The sequence below is a fragment of the Myotis nattereri genome, assembly GCF_964212035.1.
Source record: "Myotis nattereri genome assembly, chromosome: 12".
NCBI classification, from domain to species: domain Eukaryota; kingdom Metazoa; phylum Chordata; class Mammalia; order Chiroptera; family Vespertilionidae; genus Myotis; species Myotis nattereri.
The window spans coordinates 77628894-77643069 of NC_138087.1; the positions used below are offsets into that span (position 1 = coordinate 77628894).

General features: G+C 51.4%; 1 protein-coding gene across 7 annotated transcripts in view; it reads left to right on the forward strand.

Moving 5' to 3' along the window:
• Positions 1 to 360: 360 nt before the first annotated feature.
• Positions 361 to 14176, forward strand: part of ODF2 (outer dense fiber of sperm tails 2) — a gene marked incomplete at its 5' end in the record, with an annotated part of 36362 nt that continues 22546 nt past the window's right edge. The window contains 8 exons of one of the 7 annotated variants that reach the window (XM_081104134.1): positions 361 to 406; positions 3853 to 3943; positions 4817 to 4933; positions 5218 to 5343; positions 11547 to 11717; positions 12523 to 12683; positions 13265 to 13394; positions 13952 to 14083. In XM_081104134.1, the coding sequence (XP_080960260.1) occupies positions 375 to 406; positions 3853 to 3943; positions 4817 to 4933; positions 5218 to 5343; positions 11547 to 11717; positions 12523 to 12683; positions 13265 to 13394; positions 13952 to 14083 (960 nt within the window). Of the gene's footprint in view, positions 407 to 891; positions 1056 to 2239; positions 2272 to 3852; positions 3944 to 4816; positions 4934 to 5217; positions 5344 to 11546; positions 11718 to 12522; positions 12684 to 13264; positions 13395 to 13951; positions 14084 to 14176 lie in introns of those variants that run through there. The other 6 variants (XM_081104129.1, XM_081104130.1, XM_081104132.1 and 3 more) reach the window with 6 other exon arrangements.

A 14176-nucleotide genomic window follows, 5' to 3' on the forward strand; every position in this document is an offset into this window, starting at 1 on the left:
GGTTTGATCTTTGCAGAGCCTCAGATGGTTGGGTACCTGGGATTGGGGACCCACCATGTATTCACCAGGGAGAAAATGAACCGATCAAAGGGACTGGAACGCTCCCTAACGCTGAAAAATGACGGTGAGAGCAAGGCAGAAAAGCGGGTCTGTTTGGAGAGGGGACAGTTGGGATTTAAAATTTCGGGTGGATAAGTTGTGGGACCCTGAAGGTGCCTGGCTGAGGTGCGGGGCAGGCCTTGGAGATGAGCACGTCAAGGAACTGGATGCCAGGCCGGCCCTGTGGATGGTAAAGTCTCCCAGAATCCAGGGCGGAACCGTGAGCCACGTGACAGCCCCTCAGGATTGGCTGACAGTGAAACATAGTTGAGAAGATGGCGGCTCAGCGAAAAGCTCATCACAGAAGGTCTGTACACACAGTGGCATTCAGTGTACAGGACAGCCGTGAGGAGCAAGGGGGACTCGGACCCTCCCTCCTGTCTGGACACAGACCGAGGCGATGTGGAGGGGGAGAGAGGGCGGTGTGCAGAGGCCGGCTCCATCTCTGGACGGGCAGCCGGGTAGAGACAGGGCTGGACTCCCGGGAGCAGGGCGCCGCTCCGGCCACTAACGTATCAAATGGAGCAGGTTGGCGTTCTGGCGCCCCTCTGAGTTCGGGGACTCGAGGAGGACCGCCGGCAGGGTCCAAAAGGCGGCGGAGGGGGACGGCGGGGCCAGAATCCTGGGGCCGGCCCGGCAGGGCCCGCCGGTGGCGTCGCGCGTCCCCATGGCGACGGGCAGCGTGGCCCGGAAGTAGGCGGTGCCTAAGACGGGCGGGGCATCTCTGTGACGCCAGGGTCCGGGCGTAAATGGCGAAACCCGAGAGGCCCACCGGGGGGTTTGAACTGGCCAATGGGCGAGCTCCCGACCGGGTGTCGGAAAAGGAGGCGGAAGCGGGGAGGAGCCGCCGTTGCAGCTGGACTACATCCGCCGCGGCGTCTCCATGGCACGACCCTGGCCTCCAACTTCAACGACTTCTTAAGGAGGCGTTTCTGGGCGCAGCCGTGTCGCTCCTGGTGAGAGGCCGCCGGCAGGTGGGACCCAGGGCGCTCAGGGGCGTCCCGCGGCCGCCGCCGGGGCCGGTCCCCACGGACCCGATGGTCCCGGCCGGGGTGGCCGCGTCCCGCCGCCCCCCGCCCCCGCGTCGCCCCCGCCGGCAGCCCGCTGGCGCGCTGGGCCCGCTCCCGTCGGAACCCGCCCCGCCCCGCCCCCCGGCGCGGGCCTTCTCCTCCCGCTAACTGGCCGGCGGGCCGCCCTCCGCACCTGGCGACCGGCGGGGCTCGGCGCGCTCCTCTGCTGCCCCGGCAGGGCGTCGCCTTCTCTCTATGGGCAGAAACTGGTCCCCTTCTGCCCGCTGGTGGGTGGTCACCCCTCCGCTGGCGGAGCCCGGCCCCCGCCCCCTGGCCCGCCGATGGGCGTCGCCGGGTTCGCCCTTCGCTCCCGGGGGCCGCGCACGGCAGTTATCGCCCGGTCTTCGGCCGCAGCGCCGTCCCCCCGGCCCCCCGCCCGCTCGGGGTCCCGCTCCGCTTCCCTGCACAGCCCGGCGTCTAACCGGCCCTCGCTCGGACCCTCGATCCCCGCGGCCGCTGCTGCGACCGAGGGGGTCCCCCCTCCCGCGCCGGCGGTACCCACTCGCGGCCGAGCGCCCCGTCCCGCCGCCCCGTTCTTCCCTCGTCGAAGACTATTGGTCCCTCCGGCGGCGATTCAGCCGGGAACGCCCCTTCTCCTAGGAGACTGTTGCCCCGGCCCCGCCGCGGACCTCCCCACACACCCCAGCTCGCTGCGCTGGTTGCGGCCCTTTCGGGCCCACTTGGGGCCTAGCGGTTCTCTCCCGCCAGCACCTCAGGTTTTCTTCCTGATGCCCCCGCCCCCCTCCTGGGTGGGGCCTGGGCGCGGTGGGCCTTTCCCCCGAGGTTCCGCCCCCCGCGCTCCCCGGCGCCCGCCCGCCGCCCCGCAGGTCGCTCAGCCTCTCCTCTCTCCCCCCCACTTTGGCAGGACAGTTGCTGTGCGACTTGGACAGTAGAGAGGAGCGCCTCCCAAGTTTTCATCCAACTGCCACCCCCAAAGCTTCCACCCTCCTCCCCTCAGAGAGGACGTTTGATGCCCGGCCCCTGAGATTCTCATTGACAAGCCCCTCTGAGTCCCCTTGAGCAGAGCCTGCTGACCCCATTGCCCACCTTTGCGGCTTTGATGCCTAGTCATGTCTGCCTCATCCTCAGGCGGCTCCCCCAGGTACTGCCAACGTGGGGGGCGCCTCCGCCCAAGGGCAGGGAAAGGTGGTCAGGGCCCCGCCCCTCCCCGGGCCAGGCTTGCAGGAAGGCGGCTTCTGTTTTCAGCTTCTCTGTGCGGTGTGTTGGAAGTCTGGACCAAAATATGTGGAAATCAGTTTTTTAAAGGGAAGGAGGGAAAAAAAATGCATGCACACATTCTCTGCTCTGCCCGGCTCCCTCCCTCTCTTCCCAGGTGTCCCAGCTCCTGGTAGCGGGATAGGGCCGCTCTTGTCTCAGTGGAGTGCAGGGCTCATCCTTTTTGAAAGAGGGCCCGGTGTAAATGCAGACAGTGATGCAGGAGGTGGATGTGGCCGCTAGCAAGGTGCTCGTGGATTCCGAGCGGTTTGATGGGAAGGCTGCTCAGGCGGGGAGATGACCCAAGTAGAGAGAGATGTTCTCAGTGCGGAAGGAAAAAAACAACTGTCTATTAGATTTTGGTATTTCTTGGTTAAATGATTAGTACATACATTTTTAATCAAGGTATAATATACTACAGCAAAATGCATGTTAAAAGGCTCAAGATTTTTTAAAAAATATATATTTTATTGATTTTTCACAGAGAAGGAGAGAGAGGGATAGAGAGTTAGAAACATCGATGAGAGAGAAACATTGATCAGCTGCCTCCTGCACACCTCCTACTGGGGATGTGCCCGCAACCCAGGTACATGCCCTTGGCCGGAATCGAACCTGGAACCTTTCAGTCCGCAGGCCGACGTTCTATCTATTGAGCCAAACCGGTCAGGGCTCAAGATTTTTTTATATTGCATTTTATGTTGCATTATTTTCCCAGGTATTTGTGGGGAAGGCAAAGTCATATTTTGGGGCTGTCGGAGGCTGTCAAATGAATGGATCAAATGAACTTTTCAGGTCCCTTCCCATCCTGGAATTCTTGGATGTAGTACTACCAAATTGGGGGGATTAAATGTTTGCTACATTTGCAAATCTGGCGGTAGGGCTGTTTGTGTGTAAGCACGATGAATTACACATGGTATTTAAAAATAACAACCCAAAACAAAAATAACGCTGCTTCTTAGGAGCGCAAAAGTATCAAGTGGGGTATTTTGGGAACTAGTAATTTTTCATTCCGTTGAATATTTGACTGTTAATTCTATGAATTTGAGTCACAGGGACTTTGTTCCTGAGCTTATTGCTCTGTCTTTTGATGTGAGCCCTTCCCTGAGCTACCTCTGCTCCAGGCACTGTCCTGGGCCCTTTCACCTTACCCCAGCTGTTGCTAATGTGCTGCCTGTTCCTTGTCACCTGGCAGGATGACAGCTGGGCTTCCCAGCAAAAGGTCACAATACATGTGATGCGATGGCAGGTTAAAAGGCCAGCCTGCGAATGCCACCCCTGCTCTTTCCATCCCAATGCCAGGCACACCATGCACGTTTGGTGCTCATGTCAAGGGAGCCAAGTGATTCCAGACCAGCTCTGCTAGCCGCCAACTTGTTACCTGCCATATGTAGTGTATAATTTTGGGAGATCTAAGCAATAGAAGAACCTAATTTTCTGGTAATAACCTGGTTCTTATACCTGGGTGCAGGTTTCCATCGTGTGGGAAGAACGGAGTAACAAGTCTCACGCAGAAAAAGGTCTTGAGGACAGCTTGTGGCGCACCCAGTGTGACCGTGACGGTAGGTGATGCGCACACGGAGCAGCCCTCCAGTCTGCAGCCCTGCCAGGAGCGCTTCTGCACATCTTTTCCAGGAGCTGCCTTACCGGCTGGCACCGCTGTAGCCGGGCACTTTGCTAGGGGCCTGCATGCATATTCTGCTGATCGCTTGGGGGTGGTTTTGCTTGTGGTAAGGCTGCCGGGTTGAGGAGGTTGTTTTACACCTGGACAAATTCCAGAAGTCTTTGGAACAGATTTAAATAATAATAATAATAATGAAGAAGAAGAAGAAAGTAAAATTGGGGAGGGGATAGGAGCTGATGGTGAGTGAGGGGCATGTAGCTGGGGTTTTGCCTTGTTTATACTTTTTTTAGAATCAATACAACCTTCTCACCTTGGCATTTCCTCCAGCTCTCTCTTTTCACCGTCTCGTACCTGCCTGCTGCCTGGTTTATTGTGCCCCGCCATCATTTTGTGTGTTTGCTGTGCTAACACGCATGCCCAGTAGAGATCATGACGTAGAAGGATTCGTCTGCTTCCCAGCTGTGCTGCACTGAGTCCAAGGCAGAGCTCTGCATTCCCGCAGGCTGGGACGGAGACCCAGCTCGGAGCACCTGGGGCCTGGGTTTGGGCTCTTTTGTAGAACCTGCGGGTCTCGCAGACCCTCCTCTCACTTGGACCTGGGTGTGTCTGGTGGCCTTCCGCGGGAATCTCTGCAGGAGCCTGCTGAACGGCACTGCGCCTTGGTCCCTGCCTGCATGCCAGTAGTTAGCTGTCCTGCTCGCTTGGTGGCGAGGCTTTCAGCGGCCCTCAGAGGCTGCGAGTTCTGTGTTTTATGCCCAGTTTACTGATCCACAGATCAACCTTTTTTGTGTTGTCTCCCTCGGCCTGCCAGAAGCGAACTATGAAGGACCGCTCTTCAACTCCCCCCTTACACGTTCATGTGGATGAGAACACCCCTGTCCACGTCCACATAAAAAAACTCCCGAAACCAGCAGCGACCAGCAGCCAGGTAGGAGCATGCCAGTGGGGCGAGGTGAAGGCTATGGAGCAGGGTGACACGGCTCCGCTCAGCCTCCTCGCGCTCCTAACTCCAAAGGTTTGACGGACGAACGCACTTGCTTTCAGAGGTCAGTCGCCTGGTTAGAAGGTAGGCAGGACTGTCATCTAGAAGTGGCGGCGGCAGCCGTCGTCAGAAGAGGCTCCCTGGCAGAGTTGGAGATGGATGCCGTCCATCAGAGTGACTCCACAGCCGGCTGTGTGAGAAAGTGACCTCGGGTTTGTCCTTCTCCACAGAAATCTCATAAGCGCGGAATGAAAGGGGACACCGTGAATGTGCGGCGGAGTGTCCGAGTGAAAACCAAGGTACCTTGGATGCCCCCCGGAAAATCATCTGCCCGGCATGTGGGATGCAAGTGGGAGGTAGGCTCACGCTTGTTCAGGCTTTTCTCCTGGGACTAGGCAGGGTCTATCTAGCAGGCCTCAAACTCGGTATGATTCAGGGTCGGCTGTAGCTGTTAGAGACATGCAGTAGGTCCCGTTTACTGAGAGCCTTGCTGAACCCTGAAAGTGAGTCTTCTTGAGTCCTCACAACAGTGAGATGTGGTGGGTCCTGCTCTGCTCATGTACAGATGAGGAAATGAAGGCCCGGACCGGTGAGGGCTCACAGAGAAGGTAGCAGAGCTGGAATGAGTACTTGAGGGAATCTCATTCTAGGGCAGGGGTCCTCAAACTTTTTAAACAGGGGGTCAGTTCACTGTCCCTCAGACCGTTGGAGGGCCAGACTATAGTTCAAAAAGAAAAACTATGAACAAATTCCTATGCACACTGCACATATCTTATTTTGAAGTAAACAAATGTTTTTGGTGGGCTGCATGTGGCCCGCGGGCCGTAGTTTGAGGACCCCTGTTCTAGGAGCCGTACTCTTGACCTCTCTGATTTATATGTGAGGAGCCACATGTCTTTTCCCACGTGACTGATAGTTTTGGAGCATAACTGAATATACATTTATATACATATACACCAGAATGTACATACCCAGAAAGCATCGCCTCTTTTGAGGTAGTCATTGTTAAGACCAGGCACAGATTCCACAGTGTCATCAAAGCCACTCTTGGAATGAACTGATGCATAAGTGCCTTCAGACTTAGTTGTCAAGATAACAAGAGAACTGTTGTCATTTTTTAGTCACACCCCAACATGCCTGTCCATCCGTCTCTGCAGTAGTTCATGCTGCGTATGTTTATTGAGACTTATGCCAGACTGCGGGCGCTGGGTACACCTGCAGCATACAGATGTGCCCATTCTTGTCAATTGCAGTGAAAAACCTCAAATGATAACACAAGGCCTTTTGGTCATGTTTTAGACAGAGATCTCATTATTGGGACAAATAAAAAACTCCAGGCTACTTTAAGATGATGATACCTGATCTATTTTGGAAGATTCAGTTTTCTGAAAGCTTATTCCTTCTATAATTAACAATAAATAAAAGTAATTATTCTAAAGTTTCTAATCATACTTATGGTTTTGACTCCCTGATTTACCTGTTTGTCCCTAAGAGATTACTGGAGTGTGGGGGGTTCTAGGGAATAAGTGAAAAGTGTTCTGACAGTTTTGAGAGGATCATGAAACCGATTCAGCTGTTCTGGAGATAGCTTGGCAGCATCTATTTAAACATTGCTTCTAGTTTTACATTTAGGAATTTATCTTTATTTCATATATTTTTATTAATTTCAGAGAGGAAGGGAGAGGGAGAGAGATACAGAAACAAAAATGATGAGAGAGAATCATTGATCGGCTGCCTCCTGCATGCCCCCCACTGGGGATGGAGCCTGCAACCCTGGCATGTGCCCTTGACCAGAATCAAACCCGGGACCCTTCAATCTGCCCACTGAACCAAACCAGCTAGGGCATAGGAATTTATCTTTTAAAAGTCACAGAAGAGTCCTAGCTGGTTTTGCTCAGTGGATAGAGCATCGGCTTGCAAACTAAAGGGTCCTGGGTTTGATTCTGGTTAAGGGCATGTACCTTGGTTGCAGGCTCCTCCCCGGCCCAGGTCCTGGTCAGGGCTCATGCAGGAGGCAACCAATTGATGTGTTTCTCTCACATCGATGTTTCTCTGTCTTTCCCTCTCTTTCCCACTCTCCCTAAAAATCAATGGAAAAATACCCCCGGGTGAGGATTAACAATAAATAAAAAAAGAATAAGATATGCACTTATCCATGCCAACCACATTTTAAAAAAAAGTCACAGAAGAATACAGGGACTGTGTACAAATGCTGTTTTTGCTACAGCATTGTTTGTAATAGAGAACAATCAGAAGCAACCTAAATGCCAGTCAGGAGGATATCGCTTAAATTATGATACGTCCATACAATGGGATACCATGTAACCATTACCAGGATTGAGGTAGTAGTTATACATGATAATGTGTCACAGAGCCACATAGCATAGAGAGTGCGGCCCAGTTTGTCCAGAAAGGGGAGTCTGTGTGTCCCTGTGTGGACATGTTTGTATGCACGTAGCATTTTCTGGGAGGGTATACAGAAGTGTTAAGCAGTGCTCACTTACCCTGGGAGTATGGGAGGCTTTAATGGTTTATTTTTAATGGCATGCTTGAATTTCTTCATAAGCATACTATATTTTATTATCTAAAATGCTTTGCAAAACAATGGTAGTTTTCAGAGTCTACAACAAAGATATGCCACTATGGAAATTGGCGTCCTTTTGACATGAGTTGCTAGAACTCTGATCTCCTCCAGAAAGCTCAGTGTCTGTTTCAGTCCTGGGCCCCAGAACCCAGAAATGGAGGGGCCCGGAGAGGTGACTTGTCATCTCTCAAACAGTGGTTGTCTTTCATGCTACTTGGCTAGCCCTTTCCACTTCCCAGGGGCCTTTTTGTGCCTGGGAGGCCCCCGCCTGGCCTTTTCCGTTCTGGACAAGAGAGAAAAGACTCTAGGAGGTGGAAGTTTGTGGTGGAGCGGAACATGGACCAGAGCTGCTGTGTGCATGTAGGGATTCTAGTTTTTTAAAAACCCTTCCTGATACATAAGGTTAGCTTTGGGAAAAAGAAGGTCTGGCTTTTTTCTCTATTATTAAATGAAGGGATCGATTTCTGTTATGGAAAACTGAAAATACAGAAAAATAGGAAGTTGCCTGTAATTCTTCTCTAGTCTGGCTCCTATTAAGCTTTAAAATATTAAGTGGTAATAGAGAAAAATCAGAAGCAACCTAAATGTCAGTCAGGAGGGTCTTGCTTAAATTATGATACATCCATACAATGGAATACCATGCAACCATTACCGAGATTGAGGTAGTGGTTATACTACCATGCACAGATCAGCCAGCTTCCCCAGAATCGCCCCTCTGGCCCTTTCCTGTCACTTCCTCCCCAAGGGTAATCACTGTCCCAAAACTAATATTTTAGTGCTTTTACCATACCCATGCAAGTATGTGGTTTTTTTAAATTGATTTTAGAGAAAGGAAGGGAGAGAGGGAGAAACATCGATGTGAAAGAAGCATTGATTTGTTGCCTCTCGTATGCACCCCAACCGGGGATCGACCCCACCACCCAGGTATGTGCCCTGACCGGAAACCCCTTGGTGTATGGGACGACACTCCAACCGACTGACTACCCAGTCAGGGTGCAGAGTTGTTGTTTTGTTTTTTTTACTTCAATTGTAATGATGCTATCTGTATATTTTCCGATTTTCTTTTAAATATTAAAAATTATTTTTTCTTATAAAAGCAATGTATAGTCATTGTTGATAAATTAGAAAACCCATATTAAGGAGGAAACTAAAAATCACCTATGATCCCACCACCCTAAAATGACCTATGTCACTTGCAACTTCCTGATCTTGTCTTATGAACTAACTCATTTTTAATTTTTGTAACAATGGGATTATATTTTAATTATTGTACAACATCCTTTTTAAAACAATATATTTATATTTATTTTAGAGAGAGAGAAGAAGGGAGAGGGGGAGAGAGAGAGAAACATCCATCGGCTGCCCTCTGCACACCCCCTGTTGGGGGTGGAGCCCAAACCCGGGCCTGTGCCCTGACCAGGAATCAAACCAGCAACCTCTTGGTGTATAGGGTGACGCTCACTCCCTTGAGCCACACCTGCCGGGCACAACATCCTTTTTTAAAAATATACTTTAACTATGTTTCCATTACATGTTATTATTATTTTAGTGGTTTTTATTTTTAATTTTTATGTTTTTATTGATCTGAGATAGAGAGGATGGGAGAAAGAGAAAAACATTTATTGGCTGCCTCTAGCAATTGGGAACCAAACCTGCAACCTGGGTATGTGCCCTGACCAGGAATTGAATCAGTGACCTTTTGGTACATGGGGCAACGTTCAAACAACTGAGCCACGCCGGCCAGAGCGCGTGTTAATTTTTTTTTTTTTTTAAATTATATTTTATTGATTTTTTACAGAGAGGAAGGGAGAAAGAGAGAGAGTCAGAAACATCGATGAGAGAGAAACATCGATCAGCTGCCTCCTGCACACCCCCCACTGGGGATGTGCCCACAACCAAGGTACATGCCCTTGACTGGAATCGAACCTGGGACCCTTCAGTCCGCAGGCCGACGCTCTATCCACTGAGCCAAACCGGTCAGGGCAATTTTTTTTTTTTTAATATATTTTATTGATTTTTTTACAGAGAGGAAGGGAGAGAGATAGAGAGTTAGAAACATCGATGAGCTGCCTCCTGCATACCTCCTACTGGGGATGTGCCCGCAACCCAGGTACATGCCCTTGACCGGAATCGAACCTGGGACCTTTCAGTCTGCAGGCCGACGCTCTATCCACTGAGCCAAACCGGTTTCGGCGCATGTTAATTTTTTAAGGCAATATTCTATTATTTGTATGTTTGTACCGTTATGTATTTAAACAATACTATATTGTCATATATTTATCTGTATCCTTGCCTTGAATTTAAATACTGATTCATTTTCTTGATAAATCTCTAGAAATAGAATTGCTGGAACCAAAGGCACATACATTTTTTTAAAAATATATTTTATTGATTTTTTACAGAGAGGAAGGGAGAGGGATAGAGAGTTAGAAACATCGATGAGAGAAACATCGATCAGCTGCCTCCTGCACGCCCCCTACTGGGATGTGCCGCTACCAAGGTACATACCCTTGACCGGAATCGAACCTGGGACCCTTGAGTCCGCAGGCCGGCGCTCTATTCATTGAGCCAAACCAGTCAGGGCGGCACATACGTTTTTTAAATTGTACTCAATGAGTCCTACTTGTTTAATATAACAGTTACACTCTTATTGTATACCACCTTTTACTCCTGATAGCCATCCTCTTTTCCTGGACATTGGCACAGGAGGTCAGCCAACAGTGGTTTAAGAGGAGCAAAGAGCCCTAGCCAATTTGGCTCAGTGGATAGAGCGTCGGTCTGCGGACTGAAGAGTCCCAGGTTCAATTCCGGTCAAGGGCACATGCCTGGGTTGTGGGCTCCATCCCCATTGGGGGTGTGCAGGAGGTAGCCGATCAATGATTCTCTCTCATCATTGATGTTTCTATCTCTCCCTCTCCCTTCCTCTCTGAATTTTTAAATAAAAATATATTTTTAAAAAAGAGGAGCAAAGAACTACATAAATAATGAGAAACAGCAGCTACTTAATGCATCAGAATAAATTTGTAGAATGAGTCAAGTTCAATTTATCAAAAACCCATGCAAATCCTGGACCCGCAGATTACAATATTCTTTTTTGAAGTCTTAATAGCAAAGCATTATACAGCTTTGCATAAACTCTTCTGAGGGGCATATGCATTTAAAATATTTTATGCTGATGTATTTAAGTATTTTCCAAACAGCATACCATATTAATTATTCTGTATGTATTTCTAGTAACATTTTTTCTATATAACCAAAATAACAATTATTACTCCTAAAAACTTTATGTCTTCATATCATATATCATATCTGGTGAATATTCAAATTCCCTTACTTAAAATATCTTTTATAAAAGATTTCTTACCTTTACAACTATCTACTATTAGGCATTCATATTCATTTAAAAAACTTTTGACATACTTCACTTCTACTCTAGGTATATGAAAACATTTCTTGCCCCAAACATTTGCCAACTTTAGAAATTACTGTTTTTGGCACTTCATATTCTTTTTTTTTTTTCTTTTTTTAAATATATTTTATTGATTTTTTACAGAGAGGAAGGGAGAGAGACAGAGAGTTAGAAACATCGATGAGAGAGAAACATCGATCAGCTGCCTCCTGCACATCTCCCACTGGGGATATGCCCTCAACCCAGGCACATGCCCCCAACCGGAATCGAACCCGGGACCCCTCAGTCCGCAGGCCAGAGCTCTATCCACTGAGCCAAACCGGTTTCGGCGGCACTTTATATTCTTTATTTTAAATACTATCTCTGTGTTAGAAAATATTCAAAAACATTTATACAGGGATAGGTGGCATTCCATCAAGTAGGTGTGGCAGATTTTGGCTCCTGGGGCCCCTGTGGCTGGCCCGTTAGCATTTTGGTTCTTCCTGCCTGTGGACAACCAGGTGTGGTGGAGCTGATGGCTGTGGGTTTGCCTCATGAGTTCCTGTGCTCTCCCTCCTCCACGTCAGAATCCACCTCACTGCCTGGAGATTACGCCGCCGTCCTCAGAGAAGCTGGTCTCAGTAATGCGATTAAGCGACCTCTCTACAGAGGATGACGACTCGGGTCACTGTAAAATGAACCATTATGATAAGAAGATTGACAGTCTAATGAACGCAGTCGGTTGTCTCAAATCTGAGGTGAGGGGTGTGGGAGGCTGGGACAGCTAGAACCCTGAGGTGGTGTGGGACTTTTGAGGTGTGTCCCTGGTGGGCACTTCCTTCTGGCTGCCTCTCTGCAGGCCACCCACGCAGCTCTGCCCAGAACTTCGGGTGCCCCTGGCATTCAAATCGGGGACCTGGGGTCCCTCTCCATCGAACACTTAGCCCCCTTAGCCCGGCCGCCCTGACCGGCCTGCTGCTCTGTGTGGATGGCGGCCCCTGATGCCACCGAGGAACCTGGAGTAGCCGTGTCCCTGTTTGGGAAATGAAGTGCAGGGAGATTGTCCTCAGCTGCTGGACGGTGTCTGGGTGGAATGCGGCAGTGGGAACGGAAACAGCCTGGAAGACCACGCCCCAGCTAGGAAGTTGGCGTTGCTGGTGTGAAACCCAGGCCTGCACTGCTACTGTGGCCTGTGCCTCTGAGCCCCCCGGCCCCCCGCACTCGGGGCCCTGGGCCCTCCGAGAGGACCTGGGCGGGCGGCCTGGCAACAGTCCCTCCTTCCGCCGTAGCCACAGCACAGGGGCCTCTGTCACACCTCCCTCCGCGGAACCACGGCTTGTAGCCTGGCTCTTTCCCCACCCAGCAGGCCACTCGGGCTGACTGTACTCGGTCTCCTCAGTAATGAGGGAATGAGAGGAACAGTGTCTTCCCTGAGTCTTTGTGACAACGAGCTAAGATTTCACCAGATGCACTGAGCACCATGTAGCTGTCACTAGGTGGGCCTCACATGTGGCAGGAAGGAGGGGCGGTCCCTCAGTGGCCCCACCTGCTGCCCATGGACAGGTCAAGATGCAGAAGGGTGAGCGTCAGATGGCTAAGAGGTTCCTGGAGGAGCGGAAGGAGGAGCTGGAGGAGGTGGCCCACGAGCTGGCTGAGACCGAGCATGAGAACACAGTGCTGAGGCACAACATCGAGCGCATCAAGGAGGAGAAGGACTTCACCATGTAAGGCCCGCCCTGGACTCAGCCTCCTCAGGAAGAGGGACCCTCTGGTAGAGGGACATTGAAGGGGAGGCCTGTAGGTGGCGAGGAGTTAGGCAGGTGGATGCTGGGGAACATCTGTGACTGAGAGAGGGAAAGCAGGCCAGAGTGAGGAAGGTGGGTGGGCCGAGGGCAAGGGGTGCCATGGAGTTCGTCAGGGGCTGGCTCTTAGCAGCCACTTGGAGGAGTTTGCATTGAGGGCAATAGGGAGCCGTGGAAGGGTTTTCAAAGCAGGAAATGGTGTAAGCAGATTTGACTCCAGTGTGGAGAGTGGATGGGAGGGCTCCAAAGCTGATCTGAAGATGGTTACGAGGCCAGAGCAGTGACCAGGGGCAGGACAAGTAGGTGGCACATGTGACCTGATGTGGAAGCCCTGCTTTGGTGCCCAGGTGTTTTTCTAGGCCACTTGGACCAGAGGGCTACCCCTTCCCCCTCCCCCACCGTTCCTTGACTAGGAGATGAGGCTCACAGGGCATTGTGAGGCGAGCCTCAGAGCTCGGGGGGCTGGGGCTTGAGAGGCTCAGAGTCCTCCTTTCTGGCCCCAGGCTTCAGAAGAAACACCTCCAGCAGGAGAAGGAGTGCCTCATGTCCAAGCTGGTGGAGGCGGAAATGGATGGGGCTGCCGCAGCCAAGCAAGTCATGGCCCTGAAGGATACCATCGGGAAGCTGAAGACGGTGGGTGGTAGGCAGAGCCACCTAGCCCTGCGACTGGGCCCCGAGAGGGGGCAGCCACAAGCGAGGGTGGGGGCTTTACGCAGTCATCAGGCTGACTTTATGACATCTCCAGGCGGGGGAAGGGCACACTGAACTCCTCAGTTCCCATCCCCCACCCTCAGGTCCAGGGCCAGACCCTTAAGGATGACCTCTGATGGCCAGGGCCTCTGAGGAGACCTCGTCATGGGTCTCTTGGGATCACCCCACCATCTGATTCCTGCAAGTACAGTATCAGCCACCAGGTGGTGTCGTCTGCTTCCTCTAAGAAGCTTGCCTTGACTGCACTCACCCACACCGAGTTTCCCTGCTATCGCTGTCGGCAGGCTCAGATCCTGCCCATCCTTCCAGGTCCAAGACTTCCAGAAATCCTGTCCTTGCCATCCTGACCCTGTACACAGCCCAAGTCTTTGCTGGGCTTCCAGGCACCAACCAGTACCTCTTAAGTCCTGGTATGACCTGCCTCTGCCAGCTCCTCCCTTCTCTCCCTGCACCATGTAAGGCTTCTTGCTGTCTTCCAGGAAAAACAAATGACCTGTACGGACATCAACACCCTGACGAGGCAGAAGGAACTTCTCCTGCAGAAGCTGAGCACATTTGAGGAAACCAACCGCACCCTCCGAGACCTACTGAAGGATCAGCACTGCAAAGAGGTGAGCTCCCGGCTCACATCCACCCCTAGCACCACATGCCCACCCTCTCTGAGCCTGTCTCATCTTCTGTGAACAAATAATAGTCTTGGTGAC